General features: G+C 42.9%; 1 protein-coding gene across 1 annotated transcript in view; it reads left to right on the forward strand.

Moving 5' to 3' along the window:
- LOC121853921 overlaps window positions 1-21,496 on the forward strand; it is a 176,975-nt gene that overhangs the window by 24,036 nt on the left and 131,443 nt on the right. The window contains 1 exon segment of the mRNA XM_042348323.1: window positions 16,470-16,586. Within this exon segment, the coding sequence (XP_042204257.1) occupies window positions 16,470-16,586 (117 nt within the window).

Genomic DNA, 21,496 nt, shown 5'->3' on the forward strand with positions numbered 1-21,496 from the left:
AAGGCTCAGTACTTGGACCATTATTATCTATTATATACATAAACGACTTAGATATTGGCATAGACAGCAACATAAGTAAATTTGCTGATGACACCAAAATAGGAAGTGTCATTAAATCTGACGACGACTCCACAAAACTACAGGAAGATCTAAACAAATTTTTCGAATGGTAGGAAAAATGGCAGATGAAATTCAATGTGAACAAATGTAAAGTACTCAGTATAGGAGATGTAAAGAGGGAAACCAGTTACCAGATGAACAACGATGCAATTGAGAAATTCGACTGCGAGAGAGATTTAGGAGTAATGATAAGTAGCAATCTTGAGCCAAGTAAACAAAGTGTTTTTGCTCGTAACAAGGCTAATAAAGTACTTGGGTTCATACAAAGGAGTGTTAGTTACAAGAGTAGCGAAGTCATCTTAAAATTATATCTAGCGCTTGTGAGACCTCACCTGGATTATGCAGTTCAGTTCTGGTCACCGTATTACAGAATGGATATAGAATCCTTGGAAAAGAATCCAGAGGAGAATGACAAGACTAATCCTGGGCATTAGGAACCTTGAATACAGAGAGAGGTTAAAGCATCTTAATTTGCACTCCCTCGAGAGACGAAGAGCGAGGGGCGACATGATAGAGGTGTACAAATGGAAGTCAGGGTTAAACAAAGGGGACATTACAAAGGTACTCAAACTATCCAACCAGGAGCGAACTCGTAACAATGGTTTTAAATTAGACAAATTTAGATTTTGGCGTGAAATTGGAAAACACTGGTTTGGAAACAGAGTAGTGGATGTATGGAACAAGTTACCAAATCTCATCATTAACTCGAATACGCTGAATAGCTTCAAACATAGGTTGGATGCTTATATGAGCAATAGGGGCTAGGTGTAAACGGGACTGCCCAGTATGGGTCAATAGGCCCGCTGCAGTTTCCTCCTTTCTTATGTTCTTCTTATGTTCTTACGAGGCCCGTGGAGCTGAAGCCCACGTGGTCAACCTCACCGTTTCCGACTTCTTCCACACCTATGAGGACATAAGACACGAGGAAGACGAACAACAAGACCCAAACACGAATGAATGGACACTTCAAGAGAGCAAGAAGAGGAGGAGAGTTAGAAGAAAATCTACATCAAGCTAAGAAGAATACCAAGACAGAAGACCAAGACATCTCCTCTACACAAGAAAACAACACACACAATGAAGCCGACCAAGCACTGAGAATCCATGGCCCAACCAAACACGCACCTGACGCTTGACCTGACGCTAACCTGACTCTGTCCTGCCGCCTCCTAGCCGCGTCCGGGCGAGTTGCTGCTGCCTCCAACTTATACTCCCTCACGCAAGCGGTGTTTAGTCACTGCACCTATTCTCTCCTCCTAAAATTCACTTCACTCCTCCCTTTATTCTTCCCCTGAACCTCCTTCCCGCCTGTCACTAGCATTTCATGTTCATGTGTTGAGTTAGTTGAACCGCAGATCTATGCGGCAATCAGTGACTGTTGCCTCATAGTCTATATCTGCGACTGTTATCGGCTTTGGGGCCGAATATCTCGCTCCCCAGAGGCAGAGCAATGCAGACATAAGCAGAGAGAAGGACAGTCGACATCTCAACCAGGCTGTGACGTCACTTCTGGGCTGCTGCTTTGGCCATCCTTTGTTATTTTGACCTCACTTGCGCCGAACACCCCCATTGCCAATTCATAGTGATCTGGCTTCACAATGAGGAAGGACTTGCTGGCAATTGGGTGGTACCCTATTTGGGGATCTCGTGATGTTACCAGGTTCCCACCAATTTTGGAGGTCCTCCACTTTTTCTGCTCCTGTTAGGTCATCAGCATAAGCCACTTGCTTGACCTCAGTTGTTTCATATTTGATTATTGTTGGCTCACAGATAGGCCTAGTATGTATAATGCCATGGCGACTGGGTCCCCCTGCGTTGTTCCCTCAGTTGACTGTATGATGGTATCTCCTCTTAGGGCCATGAAGCTTGTTATATAGAGGCTGCTCGGTTCCTATCGGTGTTTTCAACATACATAGCAAGGCTTAGACACTTGATCTTGATGTTGTGCAGTGTAGCCTTGCGGTTGAGTATGTTGAATGCGTTGGAAGCGTCGACCAGAAGTACTGCCTCACAATCACGCTGCTGAAATACCTTTCTCATGGCGTGAAAGGCAGCTTCACACCCAGCCTGGTGGCCAGCATATACTTGCAGGTTCCCTGCAAATGCCCTGACTTCATCATTTACCACCTCCATTATGCATTTTCCAATGATCCGTCTCAGCACTTCCCCCACACTATAGGCCTACATCCTGGATTTATATCCAGGTGATGAGGCGGGAGTCCGCCAGAGCATGGAGGTGGTGGCAGCACGAGGTTCCTAGCTTTTTTGCAAGTGCTGCGGTGGTATTGCAGAGATCACTTGCTGCAGCACCAAAATTTTTAGTGCTGAGGATGACTCTGCAACCGTTTGCATCTGGGCCTGAAGGGCCTGCTCCTCCCTGTGCTTTCAGTGCCTTTTTCCACACCATCCGACCTGTTATTTTCTTGAATAGCATTTGGAGTAATATAAGCACCCTGGAACCTGATGCCCTTCTATGCACTTGCAGGGGAATGTTTTTCCTTCAGTTCTTGTAATGTCTCTCTGTTTATTGGCAGCACACCACCGGAAGATTCCTCTGTGAGAGATCTTACCGCCGAGGACACTTTTCCCTCACATATCTGTTACCAAATTTTCTGGCAACATCCTCATTGTTTTGCTTTCCGTCTCCTATGAATTTTAGACTCTCTTGCAGTGTTCTTACTTCGCGTAGGAGATTATCAATGGACCCTTTCTGCCACATTGTTAATCTTCTATTGAATCTATTCATTGCTTCCACACTTTCTTTGCACTTAGACCTTGTGTGTGTTCTCTGACAAAATAGATGGGGTATTAGGGCCAGTATTTGAAGAGCTAGTGGGGCCAAGGGGAAGTCGTGAGTGTAAGTGATTATGAGACAAGTCATCTCCCGGATCATTTCTTTGGTGGCCGCACACTTGGGTGGCTCAAAGAGGTTAGCTGGCGACCACCTGACCACTTCCGATTAGACTTCTTTGACCCACTTCTCTGCATCGTCCCCCAACATGCCTTTCCAATTTGTTGACTGTATGTCAATCACCTCGCGAACAGTATTTTCCGACTGAGTGGGTTCACTTCTATCGTCTGACATGTCGTCATCAGGTGACGGAACTCTGCCATTGCGATTTTGACTGCTGGTCCCTTTCTTACAACTCACACATCGTGTGTTACCTCTCACACAAATAAAAGGTTGTGCATTTCTGATTCCGGCCTGAGCACTGGCAAGCACATTTCCTATCCATGATGTCGACATGGGAAGGAGAAAGCAGTGGAAGAGGTAGATGGTTGTGGTTTGGGAAGGGAGGAGGGAGGGTCAGTTTTGGTGTACTGGCGGACGGGGCCGGGCGGGGCAGGCGAGGGCTGGGCATGGGGCGACTGTTACCACCCTTGACCTGCTCGGGTTACACGCCACGGCCTACGTGACACTAACCAACCCAGCGCCACCTGCTATACAGTCCCCGGCTCTCCTATAACTATTACCATTATCCACTCAGGAGGCTCACAGGTGGATGACACTGTGATCACTTCATGCACTAAACATTCACAAGTAATAATTCCGGAGCTACCACGACCCCCATCCTCTCTCCACAACACAACTACTACTACTACTACTACTACTTCTACTCCCCTTGTAGCAATACCTTTGCCACCAGTTTATTACCTTAATATTAAATATCCTATTACAAAAGTAACTACCCTAGGTGAGTTAGTTATGCCAAAGATCTTTGGGGGATTTAGTGATTGTTGCCTCATAATCAATATCTGCTACTACTGTTGGCTTTGGGGCCGAGGATCTCTTTCCCTTTAGGCAAAGTAATGCAGACCTAAGCAGAAAAAAAGGACAGTCGACATCTCAACCAGGCTGCAATGTAGGTTCTGGGCTGTTGCTTCTGTTCAGATAAAACCTCAGCCAGTCTTGCATGGAAGAATATTTCACTTGGTCCCATCCCGCCAGAGGCTGCGAACACCAGAGGAGCAAAGCTGCCCTGATCCACATTCTGAATTCTCGGTAATACGCCTTGTTCTTGTCGTTCTCGTTCCTCTTGTTTGCATCTTCTAGAGATAGGTTACGGTGACATGCTGCTATTGGGTCAATTATCCTGACGTCCAAGAAGGCTCGCTGTTCCCGTGTCAAGGATCCTCGAGCTCTGACATCCACATGGGCTTCGTTGGATGTGTTGAAGATCCTGTGATGGAGATTCTCACCATTCAATGGAAGATGAGTCGGTTTCGCCGTGACGTCGTGGCAAAATTCCTTCAGCATATTTGTAGTGAGATCTCTTCGTCATGCTTCTTGCGTACGAAGCCTCCCTTCTTGCATACCATGGCACAGTCGATGTCGTAGGATGAGCCGCAAACGCAATGGGAGGGCTAACTTCTACTGGGCAACCATACCTTAGAACAATGGCATTTGGAATTTTTTGTCATTGTTATCCAGTTCGAGGCACCCACCTCTTGCGCTATAGCTACTTTTTTGTTTCATGTTTTCTGATAATTGCTGCATCAGTTGCTGAAGTTTTTTACTTAGAGTGTGTTGCCGGTTTGTCGTAATGGAACGCTTAATTTTGTGTAAATCGATGATATGCAAACTAATTGCGGCATTTTAAGCTACTAAGTGCTCAGTGAGGGTTGTCCTGAGCTTGACTGAGTTCTGATGCTCAGTGACAGCAAGCTCCAATGCATTACTAATTCCCAATCATCACCGTTTCGGTGGTAGTGCATGGAGTGACCTTTCTGCTGGTGTAAGGTAATTTATTTTCACTAGTGCTGGAAAATAAAACCCTGACCCTGATGGCTTCTTCCAGAAGATGGAGAAGAAGTCAGATATCAGGAATAGTGCGCATCAGGTAGTTCAAGCAATAATTTACTCCGTGAGTGAATGCTGCAAACTACTGCTACTACTACTTTTTTTTAATAAAACGTGGCCTCCAGCATCCCCCATTGCCACACGTTCGCCGCCATTTTATTACCGTAATATTAAATATCCTAATACATAAGTAGCTATCCGAGCTGTGTTGAATTAGTTGAGACGCAAATCTATGCGTCATTCAGTGACTGTTGCCTCATAGTCAATATCTACAGCTGTTGTCGGCTTTGGAGCCGAAGCTCTCGTTCCCCTGAGGCAGAGCAAAGCCGACCGAAGGAGAGAGAATGACAGTCGACATCTCATCCAGGCTGTAACATAACCTCTGGGCTACTGCTTCTCTTCGGAGATCACCTCCGCGTACCTGGCGTAAAAGCATCTTGCACTTGTTCTCATCCCACCAGAGGTTGTGAACACTAGAGGAGTGAATCTACCTTGATCAACGTTACGAATTCTCTCCCCGTATGCCCTTATCTTGTCTATCTCGTTCCTCCTGTGTGCAGCATCGAGAGCTAAGTTACGGTGACATGCGGCCATGGGATAAAAAATCCTGATGTCGAGGAAGGCTTGCTGTCCCCGTGTCCAGAATCGTCGAGCACTGACGTCAACACGGGCTTCGTTGTATGTGTTGGAAATTCTCACCATCCACTGGAAGGCCGGTCGGTTCTACCATGACATCACGACAGATTTCCTTCAACATATTTGCTGGGAGATCCCTTACTTCGTCATGCCTCATGCTTATGAATTCCCCTTTCTTCCTTTCTTGTATACCATGGCGTGATCGACGTCATAGGAAGAGCCACACACGCATTGGAGGGCAAACCTTCTACTGGCCTACCGTACCTTAGGGCTTAGAGCAATGACATCCGTAAATTCTTGTTTATTGAGATTGAAACCATTTGCCATTATCGGCAACGTAGTTAATCAGTTCGAGGCGCCCACCTCTTGCTCTATAGCTATTTTTTTCTTCAATTTATCTGGTACTTGCAACATCAGTTGCTGCAACTTATCACTTTGGCTGTAATAGGCCCCTGTCTCATCAACAGAACATATTATATAAATGGGTCAATACATCTGAGATTATATTCAGATTCACCCCCTGTAACTTTCCACTGTCTATGAGTAAGACATGAGTCGGACACGTGAGCGGGCAACTCTCCCAAGAGGGCAAGACCCATAGCTCAGCATTTCTGTAAACCCGCACTGCGAGGTCGTCACAGTCAGTCGCTCACATCAACTTATATCGTAAGGACGTGACCTAACGTTTATAATACATAAACGCCGTCCCCTTCTCATTCACTCCTAGACAGTGAGACTTACTGTTGATATACACTCAGGAATTATATATACAACCTTTTATAATAAAACAAAGGAACTACCGTTTGGGTTTCTTTGCTAAAAACCCAAATATAAATATATGTGAACGGACCGGTTAATTGGACAAGCAGCCGATTCATATAGGTGGCAAGAGGTGTGTACGGATTCTTCAAACTGGTAGTCGTATCATCCGTCTGTGTTTTGTGAAAAACAAAAAACACACAGCAGTGACGCATTACATAATCCGAGTGTTTAAAACTATATCCCGTATTGAGACGATATTTAGTGAGCGCTCCTTATCTCTGCCGCATACAAATACGTGCAGAATTCGTAATATACATATATTACAGCCTGTTGGTACATATCCAGATTGAGCCGGTTGAAATAGACCCCACTCAGCATTTCCTAGACATTACAGTGTTGCAGTGTTGAAGAAAGGTTTCATAACCTGGACTAACAATTGGTATTTCACTAGCAGCTGAACAGTATTGTTGTGTCGTCAGCGTGAATTACGAAGTTCCGGTGTCATCATACAGATCTCCATATATACGTGGACTGTGAAGACTTGGCACACGGCAGTTTCGCCAGTGACCCAGCAACGAGTAGAGTGATAACCAATCATCAGCAGTTCTGATCGCCGGAGGAGGAACTCCCCTAGATCAAGTGGACTCGTCTCTCACCAAAGCAGAAGCGTCTTCTCGTTGCCAAGGAAACCAGCAGCAGCGCACGCATCCTAGGAAGAGGCCCCGCCCACACTCCACCCACCACTCGACTCAGAACCTTGAAGGATCACATTTTCTATACAGACGTACTACTCTGTATAAATAGGTATTTAAATTACATAATTCTACACACATGAACACGTTCGAGAGATATCTTCACACCGATAGGTTCGTCGGATAGGATTATTTCAATGATAAAGTGTCGAATGTAAGATTAATGTATTGAAATCCTATAATTTACAGTGGTTTGTAAGTGTCTGTCTTCTTATTGATAGTTTAATAATTAACTACAATTCATATTCATTTGTCTTGTAAATGAGAGGCAAGTGATCTGCTTACTGTTAAGTATTCATTGACCCAAGGGGACTAATAGATAATTTCTAAGTTTCCCATGTCTAATGTAGATGAAATCAAACGCCGAGCGCAACTGTTTGCTTATAACCAACTCGTCGATGATCAAGCCCAGGCTGACATAGATTTTGAGTATGGAACACAGTTAAATGAGTCGGTAGGAAGTGAGAAAGTTATAGACGAATCTTTGACGACTTAAACCGTCGTACCCTACGATCTGGTAATCACTATACTACCTCACCTAAGTATACAAAAGCAGTTACCCCTGTTACAGGTGATAGTGTGTCTGTTGCTAAATCAGTGACAACCTTATTAACCCAGCCTTCTGTTAGGAGTAAGAATACAAACTTGCTTAATACTAACCCTCACACCAGTACTACTACCACACCTAAAGCTGATAATGTTATTAATATCATGCAGCGCGGCGACTATGTTCGAAATTTCACGGGACAAGATGATTATAGGGTCTCACATTTTATTCGTGCATGTGAAGATAGCATGTGCAATAGTCACATAACGACTGACGAAGAAAAGAAAGCATATGTACGTTCCCATATAACGCAGGGTTCCTATGCAGGCAGTCGTTTAAATGAGATTGGTTTGCAAAGCCCTGACTATGAAAAGTTCAAGTGAACGTTAATTGGGATTTTTGGGGGTAGGTCACAGCTGGGCCAACTGCAATGGATATTCAGATGGTTGGATCGCTGTATTCCAGGTATACGAAATTAAACGCCTGTCGACGCTGTTGACATTGCAGGGGAGGTTCGCCAGGACGTGCAAGCGACCTTCCGGTCCTCAGGCTGGTACAACTCACGGGGTGATATGCCACCGGACAATGTGGAAACATTGATAGAACTAATAAGTTTTCTCCTTTCCGTCCGTGGTCCCTTATATAGCCGGGCACAGGAAGTACAGTATGAACCACCCTTGGATATGGTGGAATACGCAAACAAGCTCTGTCCCCAGGCTATGGGCCCTTACTGGCGCAGCCCGCAGTGACGTCACCACCGCCCCAGCTGCCTCACATGGCGCACATGCCTCACTCCCAGACTCCATATACGACACAGTTAGCTCCGATTGCTCCTCCCCGCCTGACATATAAACAGAAAACATCGTTAAGATGCGCACATTGTAATAAACGTGGCCACGTAATGGAAGATTGTTTTCAGCTCTGAGGTAATAGTGCAAATAAAGCCACACCCGGTGCAAAGCCATTCTCAAGGTCAAACAGTGAGGGAGCAAAGCCAGCACCTCCTCTGACCCAGAAAGCACGCAAATGGTGCGCTCTTCACAAATCGACATCTCATAGTTCACATGAGTGCGATATCCTATTAAAGGCTAGGGGAGTAGACCTAAGTGAAACGGAGGTGTCGTATAGACGCAAGCAGAAACGTCCCCGGGACAAGTCATCTGGGGAAGACCAGAGCACACCACAGCAAGGAGAGGGATAGATAGGGTAATTCCCACCCCTCCTCACAGCACTTCTATAGCGGCCTCGTTAGTAGCGGCGCTTAGCAAAGTGGAAGTGTTGTCAGTGCCTGTGAGAGTGGATAATACCAGATTGGCTCTTGATATAGACACAGGTGCTTGCGCTAATGTATTGGCCTTGACATCATATCACGAGTTACAACGTAAATTCCCTCACCGCAAATTCAAATGGAGGCCTAGTAACGCTGAGCTCGAAGGAGTTTCAGGTACTCAGCTGAGCATCAAAGGAATGGTGATGTTACCACTCAGATTCTCAAGACGTGGTTCTCACTTCTACGCGGACTTCTATATAGTCCAGCAGTTTAATTTGCCAGCCGACGGGTTACTTGGTCTACCAACTCTTCGAAAGAACATGATAGATGTTCATCCACGTAATAATAGTGTTACGTTTAAAGGTGTTTCCTACACAGCAATGTGTCATTCTGAACCTATGCTCGCCGCTAGAACGAAAGTGTTGTCTACCAATCCTATTAAGAGGAAGGCGGATCATGCGTCAGAGATACCTCTCGACCTCAACCACACACCTTCCCAGCGTGATTACAGCAGCAAGAGTTGGACGATAGTACCAGCAGTGTTGAAGAGTACTCTCCATTACCAAAATGAGGAAATCACCAAAGCAACTGTCGAACTACCCAACGTGTACACGGGCACAGATGTTGTGTGTCTCCCGGAAACATGCAAGGTAAAAGGGCTGTCATGTGAATCTACCCTGAGCACTATACGCCCTGGTGGTTTGACGGATGTACTGATTGTAAATCGAACAGGCGTTCAGCGAATCTTATGGAAAGGATGTTATTTGTGTGATTTTCTAGTATATCACAACAATGTCGAAGTGCAACCAAATAAATTCCCAATTCGAGGTATTGTTGCGAATTGCCAACAGACTCAACTGGCCAGGATAGATCAAATAGCGCCACATGTTAAGGTGATCGATCATCCTCAGGGCAAGACACGCCTTTTAGAGCTGCTTGCCGACTATAGATACATAGTAGCCTTGCCAGGGGAAACGCTAGGTCAGACAGATTTAACATCCCAACATATAGCGTTAAAGGAAGGATCAACCCTATTTACGTACCAGCTTATAGACTACCTCATAGCTAACGCGCTGTAGTGCAAGATATGGTACAGGGTATGTTAGATGAGAATGTTATTAGACACTCAAAATCCCCCTTTAATAGCCCATTATTCCTCGTCCCGAAAAAGGATGGTGGATGGCGCCCTGTCATAGATTTCAGGCGCGTAAATGATCAAACAATCCCTGATAGGTACCCAATGCCTATCTTGAGCGACATATTGCAATCCTTAGGCAAGGATAATGCGGTATTTAGCAACTTAGATTTGCTTAGTGGGTATTGGCAAATACCACTCGATGAAAAATCACGAGAAATCACGGCATTTAGCACGCCTCTAGGCCACTTTGAGTTTCTACGAATGCCATTTGGTCTCAGAAATGCCCCACTAACATTTCAAAGAATGATCAACACCCTGTTTGCCGGACTAATTGGTAACACAGTCTGCGCTTATTTGGATGATCTAATAGTAGTCAGTAAGGACGTCGATTCCCATCTGATTAAACTGCGTGAAGTTTTGGCCAAACTTTCCACAGCAGGACTCAAAATAAAACTCTCGAAGTGCGAGTTTTTAAAATCCAGAATCCATTTCCTTGGTCACGTAGTTGACGGTGAGGGCATACATACAGTTAATGATAAAGTCAAAGCTGTATCTCAGTTCCCGCGTCCTACCTCAAATGATCATGTGCGTAGCTTTCTCGGATTATCTGGTTATTATCGTTCCTTTATCAAGGACAATGCAACATTAGCATCGCCCCTAACGAGGTTGCTCAAAAAAGATGCAATGTTTATATGGGATGCTGAACACGAAGAAAGTTTTACGGCATTGAAGACAGCGCTAACCAATGCCCCGGTTCTAGCATTCCCAGACTACACTCAACCTTTCACTCTCTGTACTGACGCTTCCGGAATTGGAGTCGGAGCAGTGCTCATGCAAGAGGATACGCGTAGGAAGTTTAGAGTGATAGCGTTTGCAAATCGCAAACTAATCGATGCTGAAACACGTTATTCGGTGACGCATTTAGAAACGTTAGCCGTTGTGTGGGCACTTAAGAAGTTCAAAGACATTATCTTTGGCTACAAGATAACTGTTTTTACTGATCATGCGGCAGTCACCGAAGTGTTCCATGGCAGAAACTTATCAGGCAGATTAGCACGCTGGTATCTGACAATTCAAGAGTTTGACCCCGAATTTAGGTATTTACCTGGGAGGGCGAATGTTGTCGCCGACGCTCTGTCAAGAAATGTAGCACCAGTTATGCCTGTATCAACATTCACTCTTTCGCAACTGGAAGATGAGCAAAGACGCGACCCATATTGGTCAGCTGTTATTTTCGCTCTCGAATCGGGTGAGGATGTTAAACTCCCCAAGTTATTTCTTCCCTTAAGTCAGTTTGAATTACGACATAACATACTCAATAGGACGCGAAAATCTCCTGAGGGTAATGTGTCTCAAATAGTCGTACCTGACACGTTGCGCAAAGCAGTAATGACATTGTTCCACGATGTCCCACAAGCAGGTCACCAAGGTCGTGATAAATGCTTGGCGGATTTACGAAAGAAGTATTTCTGGAACACTATGAAGAAAGACATAGAATTACACATAGCTAATTGTTTGGCATTTGCTCAACATAAAGGATCAACAGGATCACCTGCCCCGATTCTACAATATCCTACACCAGACCGTCCGTTTGACACAGTCGCTATTGACTTGTTACAACTCCCAATGAGTCATCAGGGATCAGGATACGTCTTAGTGTGTGTGGATAATTTTTCCAGGTTGGTGTTCTTGGTCCCACTAAAAAGCAAAACGGCCGAAGCAGTAGCCTATGCATTAGTGATGAATCTCATATGTCCATATACTACGCCTAAAGTTCTACTCTCTGACAATGGAACAGAGTTCAAGAATGAGCTAATAGAGCATATATGTGCAAAATATGGAATTAAACAAACTTTTGTGACAGCTTATCATCCACAGGCTAATAGCCTTGTTGAAAGAACCAATCGTAAAATCCTAGAAATACTGCGACCAATTGTCAGTGGTTTTCAATACGCATGGGAGGATTGGTTACAGCAGATTGCAGCGTCGATAAATGGGTCAGTTAATAGCTCTACGGGCAAAACACCCTACTATATTGTCTATGGTACAGATAAACGTCTGCCTTACGACATCCTTACAGAGGCGCCATACCCGGTATATAATACGGATGATTTTGGAGCAAAACAAATTCATGTCTTTACAGAAATTCATAACCAAGTACGATCACAGCTAGCGGCGTCATGCGCCGAAATGATCATCAAGCAACATAAACATGCTAAACCTGTCGCATTAAACGTTGGGGACGCTGTTATGTTAAGAGAACCTGAAAGGAACTCCAAACTTTCGGCAAAATTTTCTGGTCCATTCCGCATAATCTCAAAAGAAGCAGGCAACAAATTCAAAATTTGGAAGCCTAATGCACAGATCGCAGATGTCGTGCACGCGGATCGTCTGAAGAAGACCCAGATAAATGTACCTCCAGTTGATGATGACGTGATTGATACATCCTTACAGACTGTTCAGAAGCAAAATGTCCCAAATGACTATTGTATGAAACTACGTTCTGCGAGTAGAAGTTAACTCGTACTTTCGCGTCAGATGGAAAACGTCGACGGCCAACTACAATCAGCATTGGACATCCTTCATGGTCTCAGCACAGCTTCGATGAATTCGACAATAGTTTCACGAACGTTGTCGTTCAGGCTGTATCTCATCAGAATCGTGTTATTTCTCAAACCTTTCACGCGATTACTGCTCTAGCATCAAAGGTTAATGCAATCATAATGGAGTCTAACCAAGTTTCGAGGATTGTTACTAGGTTACAGAAAGCAATCCCGACGTTAGAATGGCTCCTTTATTTCACAGAATATTTGCATGCTGCGGAAATTTCAGTTCATAAAATTGTAACCTCTAAAAATGAACTAATAGACAGCATTGTAGATGCCGGGATAGGACGTGTGGACGCGAAGCTTGTGCCTGTGCAGACGCTTCTTGAAGCTTTAAAAATAGCCAAGTTGCAGTATCATTTAACTCCGATTTTCAATGACAATGAGGTTCAATATTATTACCCACTGTTGGAGTCAACCCTCACGCACAATGCAATTCTGATCCACATTCCTATGCGAGGGCAACATGAGTTTAATGCATGGCATTTAGAACCCTTCCCCTGGTTTGTGAACGACACACTGTATACCCTAGATAGGCCTAAAGAACTTTTCTTAGTAGATGAAGAATATTCGTTGCTATCAATAGAGGATTCTGAGGTACTGTCACGGTGTAAGTCGTCTTATCTACACCTACACGTATGTCCAGCCTACATGTTTGCATTTATTCCTGCTGCAGAGGGAATATGTGAATTGGCAGTCATACAACCAAATGTACGCACAGCGTTAGTGCAATGCAGTTATAGGCCAGTTGGTCTAAAGACTGTGTTCCATGCTCACCTTCACAATGTGCAGTATTTGTTCTTTCCAAATCTCACTACTGTAATTTTAAAATGCCAAAATGGTGTTAAGCAGCTAGTTGTGAAAGGGCATTACAAGGCTCCGGATTACTGTGAAATCACTTGTAGTACGTTACGGACCTTGCTTACTCATCAGCATTTTGCGTTAAATCGAAAATTCAAGTCTGCTTTAATTCCACTTCCTATAATGAATTTTACTATCAAGGATATTCAAATAGTATCAGAGAAATTAAAAGTTTTAGCTTTCTTGAACGAGACACATTTTGCTGATTTGAATAATAACTTGCCATTTTACCTGTCACGGGAATTTGCACTACCAAGTCTTACAATTCCCTCTATTTTGTTAATACTGGCAATTATGTTCCTGTTCTGTTATTTTAGGGCAGTATCACCCAAATTCAACATTGTTCATAACATACTAAGCCGTACGACACTAAAGTCTAGGTCCCCTGTAGTAGCAAACAACCCTACAGTAATAGATTCCCCAGCTTAGTGTCTACATATCTGTTTATAACATGGTTAGGGTTGTCTAGGATGTACTGTACTCTGTGAGTTATTTACGCCTCACGGAGCTCGGCTGGTAGGTGACCGAGCGATGTAATAGGCCCCTGTCTCATCAACAGAACATATTATATAAATGGGTCAATACATCTGAGATTATATTCAGATTCACCCCCTGTAACTTTCCACTGTCTATGAGTAAGACATGAGTCGGACACGTGAGCGGGCAACTCTCCCAAGAGGGCGAGACCCATAGCTCAGCATTTCTGTAAACCCGCACTGCGAGGCCGTCACAGTCAGTCGCTCACATCAACTTATATCGTAAGGACGTGACCTAACGTTTATAATACATAAACGCCGTCCCCTTCTCATTCACTCCTAGACAGTGAGACTTACGGTTGATATACACTCAGGAATTATATATACAACCTTTTATAATAAAACAAAGGAACTACCGTTTGGGTTTCGTTACTTAAAACCAAAATATAAATATATGTGAACGGACTGGTTAATTGGACAAGCAGCCGATTCATGGCCGTGCTCTCGTTCTGTCGTAATGGACCTTCGAATCTTGTTTACTTCACTGGTATCCACCTCACCTGTTGCGTTCTGAACTATTATGTGGTCAGTGAGGGCTGCCGTGAGCTTAACTGAGTTTTGATGTTCGGTAGCAGCAATCTCCTATGGATTGGTCAATCTCATTCCTCCCAGTGTCGGTGGTAGTGCAAGGAGTGATCTTTCTGCTGGGGTTAAGTGATGGTGTTTCACTGTTTTTGGAATGAAATTGACGCTGATAGCTTCTTCCAGAGGGTGGAAGAGGGGTCCGATATCAGGCATAGTGCGCAACAGGTAGTTCTTGCGATGCTTGACTCTATGGGTGAATGCCTCCAGCCTCCCCCAGTAGCCACACCTTCGCCGCCATTTTATTACCTTAAAATTAAATATCCTAATACATAAGTAGCTATCCTAGCTGTGTTCAGATAGTTGACTAACAGATCTATGTGGCATTCAGTGACTGTTGCCTCGTAGTCAATATCTGCAACTGTTATAGGCTTTGGGGCCGATGCTCTCGTTCCCCTGAGGCAGAACAAAGCAGACCTAAGGAGAGAGAAGGACAGTCGACATCTCATCCACGCTGAAATATAACTTCTGGGCTGCTGTTTCTGTTCGGATAGCACCTCCGCGATTCTGGCGTAGAAGAATCTCGTACTTGGTCCCATCCCACCAGAGGTTGTGAACACCAGAGGAGTGAAGCTGCCTTGATCAACGTTCTGAATTTTATCCCCAAATGCCCTTATCTTGTCGTTCTCGTTCCTCCTGTGTGCAGCATCGCGAGCTAAGTTACGGTGACATGCGGCCATGGGATAAAAAATCCTGATGTCGAAGAAGGCTCACTGTCCCCGTGTCCAGAATCCTCGAGCACTGACATCAACACGGGCTTCGTTGGATGTGCTTGAAGTTCTATTTTGGAAATTCTCACCGTCCAAGGGAAGGAGGGTCGGTTCTACCCTGACATCATGCCATATTTCCTTCAACATATTTGCAGTGAGATCCCTTACTTCGTCATGCCTCATGCAATGAAGCCCTCTCTCTTGCACTTTATTGCACACCATGACATGATTGACGTCATAGGAAGAGCCACACACTCATTGAGAGGGCAAACCTTCTACTGGACTACCATACCTTAGAGCAATGGCATCTGTAAATTTTTGTTTGTTAAGACTGAAACCATTTGCCCTTATCGGTTTATTATTACTACTGCTACGAATAATTAAAATAATAATAATAATAATTATAATAATAATAATAATAATAATAATAATAATAATAATAATAATAATTTAAAATAAAATAAATAAATAAAATAAAATTATATTAAATTAAATTAAAATGACACCAAAAGATGAAGAACAAGATAAAAAATAAAATTAGATATAACATGGGAATTATTATAGGCGGTAGCACCTGGCACTAATTTCTAGGAACACTCGAAGTTACATAAGCCGGTGATTCTTGGTCTATCAGATGCTGGCTGGAAACATTACTGTGTGTATGTGGGTGTGTGTGGTTGAGACCGGAATAATCGCTGATTAAGCTTTAATTTGAGACGTTGTTTACAGCTTAGGAAGGTTAGGTTAGGTTAGTTTAGGTTAGGTTAGGTTAGATTTTAAATGAAACTATTATTTTATATGTATTATAACGATCTACATGATCGTCTATAGCCAGTCAGAAACTAACAAAAATATCAGCCACATTTTATTATTATAATTCATTATTATTATTATTATTATTATTATTATTATTATTATTATTATTATTATTATTATTATTATTATTATTATTATTATTATTTCCACCATCATCGTTATCATTACTATCTTCACCATTCCATCCTCACAACCACACCCTCACCACACGACATCAATCATCACTCCCTCATAACACCACAGCAATCATCACGCCCTCACCACACCACAGCAATCAGCACACTCTCACCACACTCACAGCCACAGTCTCACCAGAGCCTCGTCTCCCACAGTGAGTCTGGATGTGGGTGCTGGGACACAGACGCCGTCACGCCGGAGGTCGAGTGTAGCTGCTGGGGCTCACCGCTGACACAAGTACCATCAGACTTCTCCAAGGGTGTCTTCAGGATGTGAGTACCTCTACTGTATGAGTTTATTTAAGAGAGAGAGAGAGAGAGAGAGAGAGAGAGAGAGAGAGAGAGAGAGAGTAGGGGTATGTTTAAGATGTAAGTACAACTGAGAGTGAAAGAGAACAGACATGCAGACAAACAAGTAAACTAAGAAGCGAACGAAAGATAAAATATACAAATATACAAATAAGAGCAATATAAAAAGGAGAACAGGAGAGACGAGCAAGACAGAAATAAATTAAGAATGAAGGAAATTGAGATAAAACAAGGAAATAATACTCTAAATGTAAAGAGCAAATGTTACGAACACAAGAACGTGGAAATATTTGACAATGATTATCACGTGTTATAACTTATGGTCTTATGTGCCGTGCGACGTGTGATGAGAATAGAAGGTAACGCTAGTGGAGAAGGGGGAGTGGCTGAATAATTAAGTCTCAGTCCTAATTGGTCCCGCTCCATGTCCAGTAGGTAGTGTACCATTTCTCAGATGTCCCAGACCGATTGGGTCCCAGGTTTAATGTGTCCCACTCCAAAAAAGGCAACAGTCCTAATGGGACTTCATTCTAATGGGCTTACTGTAAGTCTTATGGTACCCAGTGCTATTGGGCACCAGTCTTAAGATGTTCCAGTCCTAATGGGCCCTAGTTTTAATTGACCTCGGTGCTAAAGTGTCTCTGCTCTAATGTGCCCTAGTCATAATGTGCCCAATCATAATGAGCCCTAGCCTTAACGGGCCCCAGTCTTAACGGGCACTATTCCTAATGGGCCCTTTTCCTTAGTGCTAATGGGCCCTTGGTCCATCACGGGGTCACAGAGTCACCCGCTACAGGATATTAATAGTTAATGCTACTCTAGTACATACTTCTGTCTATCTGTGTCTCTGTCTATCTCATGTTTGTCTGTGTGTCTCTGTGTCTTCCTGTGTTTTTCCCACTTTGTTTTTAATCGATTTTTTCTCTATTTATTTCTCTTTGTATCTGTTTCTTTTCCTCTCTCTTTCTCTATATATTGATGTAGTCAAATTTACATATTTTTCTTAACCATTCTACTTATCTTTCTCTCTCTGTTTCTGTCCCCATCTTCCTCTCACTTTCCTTTTCTTATGCTCCCTTCCTTTTCGTTCTCACTCTCTTTCTTCCTTTCTCCCCCTCTCTCTCTTTATCATTCTCCTTCTCTCGTTCTATTATCTCCTTTTCTCTTTCTCTCTCTTTTTCTCGCTTTCTCCTTTACTCTCTCTATCTCTCTCTCCGTTTGTCCCTCTGTGTCTGTCTGTCTGTCTGTCTCCCTCAAGACGATGTAGAAAATAGAAGAAAAAAATTATCTCACTTACACTAAGGGAGTTACTAAACTCTGGGAAATTCTTTTACATGCGTCTACAGTATTCATTCCTCCCATGTACGCGTGTGTGTGTGTGTGTGTGTGTGTGTGTGTGTGTGTGTGTGTGTCAAGGCTAGAGGAAGCGAGTCATCAGCCAATCACTGTCTGACGGGGAAGCTGCTGAGAATCACGACAGTGGCTCAAGTGACGCTCTAGTGTGTCTGTCTGTCTGCCATATACAGTATGTCTGTTTATCCTGTTTGTCATGAATACTTATCTGGCATGTAGGTGTGTCATGTATGTTTGCTAGTCATGCATTTTTGTCATAATCGTATGTGTCTGTGATAAGCATAGATTTATATTACACTTTTTTTTATCCATCTGTCATATATATATATATATATATATATATATATATATATATATATATATATATATATATATATATATATATATATATATATATATATATATATATATATATATATATATATATATATATATACAAACAATATAGTAAAAATATGTAAAGTACTCAGTATAGGAGATGTAAACAGGGAAACCAGTTACCAGATGAACAACGATGCCATTGTGGAATCCAACTGCGAGAGAGATTTAGGAGTAATGAAAAGTACGAATCTTAAGCCAAGTAAACAATGTGTTTTTGCTCGAAACAAGGCTAATAAAGTACTTGGGTTCATACAAAGGAGTGTTAGTTACAAGACTAGCGAGGTCATCTTAAAATTATATCTAGTGCTGTGAGACCTCACCTGGATTTCGCTGTTCAGTTCTGGTCACTGTATTACAGAATGGATATAGAATCATTGGAAAGAATCCAGAGGAGAATGACAAGACTAATCCCAGGCATTAGGAACCTTGAATACAGAGACAGGTTAAAGCATCTTAATTTGCACTCCCTCGAGAGACGTAGAGTGAGGGGCGACATGATAGAGGTGTATAAATGAAATTCAGGGTTAAACAAAGGGGACATTACAAAGGTACTCAAACTATCCAACCAGGAGCGAACCAGTAACAATGGTTTTAAATTAGACAAATTTAGATTTAGGCGTGAAATAGGTAAACACTGGTTTGGAAACAGAGTAGTGGACGAATGGAACAAGTTACCAAATATCATCATTAACTCGAATACGCTGAATTGCTTCAAACATAGGTTGGATGCTCATATGAGCAATAGGGGTTGGGTGTAAACGGGACTGCCCAGTATGGGCCAATAGGCCCGCTGCAGTTTCCTCCATTCTTATGTTCTTATGTTCTTATTTCTCTATACTCAAGGTTCCTAATGATATACAAGTAACATAAGTGATACAAATATGATGTATAATAATTAGGTGTTGATAATTTTTACAATGGTTGGGACTGGGCTGTTCTTATAGCAATCAGTTCGTGCTCGTATGGGCTGGATGCGGTTGGGCAGGTGTGTGGCCACGTGGTCAGGACAGTAGCGTGGGGCAATGCAGGTGTGCTCCATCCTTCAGCTTAGATCAGGTGAAGCCGTGAGGTCAGGTCAGGTTAGGTCAGATCCAGCCACACTCAGTATTGCTGTGTTTTTGTGCTTTTCCTTCGAGTTGAAATTGCCACTTTTGTATATCACTTGTGGGTTGATCGTCGATCTTTGCACTGTACTGTTGGTGTGAGGATGTTGATAAATCCTGATGGGAATGAGAAGATGGGGGAGGGGAGGGCCCGACAGACCGGGCAAGCAGCTGTCTCCATGGTCAAGAGACCACGGCTGCGTTAGCGAGCAGCGCCGACTACACACGTCCTTACCCTACATGTGTGTGTGTGTGTGTGTGTGTGTGTGTGCGTGTGTGTGTGGGTGTGTGTGTTTTCCTTAGGACAGTGAGGTCTCTCTATATCTGCTTGTGTGTCTCTGTCTACCTCCTTAACACAGAAAGGTTTATAGAGCCATCAAACGTTTTGAGATGGGAATATAGTTTGCCTGTCTATCTGATTCTATGTTTGCGTTTATCTTTGTTTGTGTCTTTGTCTTTGTATTTTATTCTCTTTGATTATGTCTCTTTCTTTTGCGACAATCTCTCCTTGTCTCTGTGTTTATTTTTCTTTCTCTTGGATTGAGTGGGGAGTCCTGAGCCATCAATTGTTATGAGATGGGGATAGAATCTCCCTCTCTGTCCCTCTCCCTTCTTCCTCTTTCATTTTATTAATTTCTTTTTGTTTCCCTTCTCCCTCTCTATAACGCCAAGTGTTTTTTTTCTCACACACCCCCTTCTATTTCCCATTGCACAGAGATAGAAAAATATTATGCTCTTCCTAACCTAACCTTACCTAACCTAACCTAACTTATCTTTTTTTTTACTTTACCTAACCTAAACCTAAGCTAAACTAAATTAACCCTACCTACCTTAACCAAACATCAGCAGGGCGTGCCAGGGTGATTAACCCCACGTCTAACATCAAAAGTAGGCAAATTACGAGAATCAATTATTTCAAACTCTATTCGAAACCACCTGGAGAAGCACAAGTTGATCAATGATTCCCAACATGGCTTCACAAGCGGGCATTCATGTCTAACTAATCTATTAACATTCTTTCAGCAGTTTTCGAATCGGTGGGTGAGGGGCACAATTATAAGAACATAGGAATGTAGGAAACTGCAGCGGGCCTATTGGCCCATACTGGGCAGTCCCGTTTACACCCAACCCCTATTGCTCATATAAGCATCCAACCTATGTATTCGAGTTAATGATGATATTTGGTAACTTGTTCCATACATCCACTACTCTGTTTTCAAACAAGTGTTTACCTATTTCACTCCTATATCTAAATTTGTCTAATTTAAAACCATTGTTACGAGTCCGCTCCTGATTGGATAGTTTGAGTACCTTTGTAATGTCCCCTTTTTTAGCCCTGACTTCCACTTGTACTCCTCTAACAGGTCGCCCCTTGCTCTACGTCTCTCAAGGGAGTGCAAATTAAGATGCTTTAACCTGTCTCTATACTCAAGGTTCCTAATGCCCGGGATTAGTCTTGTCATTCTCCTCTGAATTCTTTCCAATGATTCTATATCCATCCTGTAATTCTGTGACCAGAACTGAACTGCGTAATCCAGGTGTGGTATCACAAGCGCAAAATACAGTTTTAGGATGACCTCGCTAGTCTTGTAACTAACACTCCTTTGTATGAACCCAAGTACTTTATTAGCCTTGTTACGAGCAAAAACACATTGTTTACTTGGCTTAAGATTCCTACTTATCATTACTCTTAAATCTCTCTCACAGTCGGATTCCACAATGGCATAGCTGTTCATCTGGTAACTGGTTTCCCTGTTTACATCTCCTATACTGAGTACTTTACATTTGTCCACAATGAATTTCATCTGCCATTTTTCCGACCATTCGAAATTTTTTTTTTAGATCTTCCTGTAGTTTTGCAGAGTCCTCGTCAGATTTAATAACATGTCCTATTTTAGTGTCATCAGCAAATTTTCTTATGTTGCTGTCTATACCGATATCTATGTCGTTTATGTATATAATAGATAATAATGGTTCAAGTACTGAGCCTTGGGGAACTTCACTTGTGACGTTGCTCCAATGGGACTTAGTGCCCTA

The sequence above is a fragment of the Homarus americanus genome, unplaced genomic scaffold (genome assembly GCF_018991925.1).
Source record: "Homarus americanus isolate GMGI-L3 unplaced genomic scaffold, GMGI_Hamer_2.0 scaffold18703, whole genome shotgun sequence".
Taxonomy (NCBI): Eukaryota; Metazoa; Arthropoda; class Malacostraca; order Decapoda; family Nephropidae; genus Homarus; species Homarus americanus.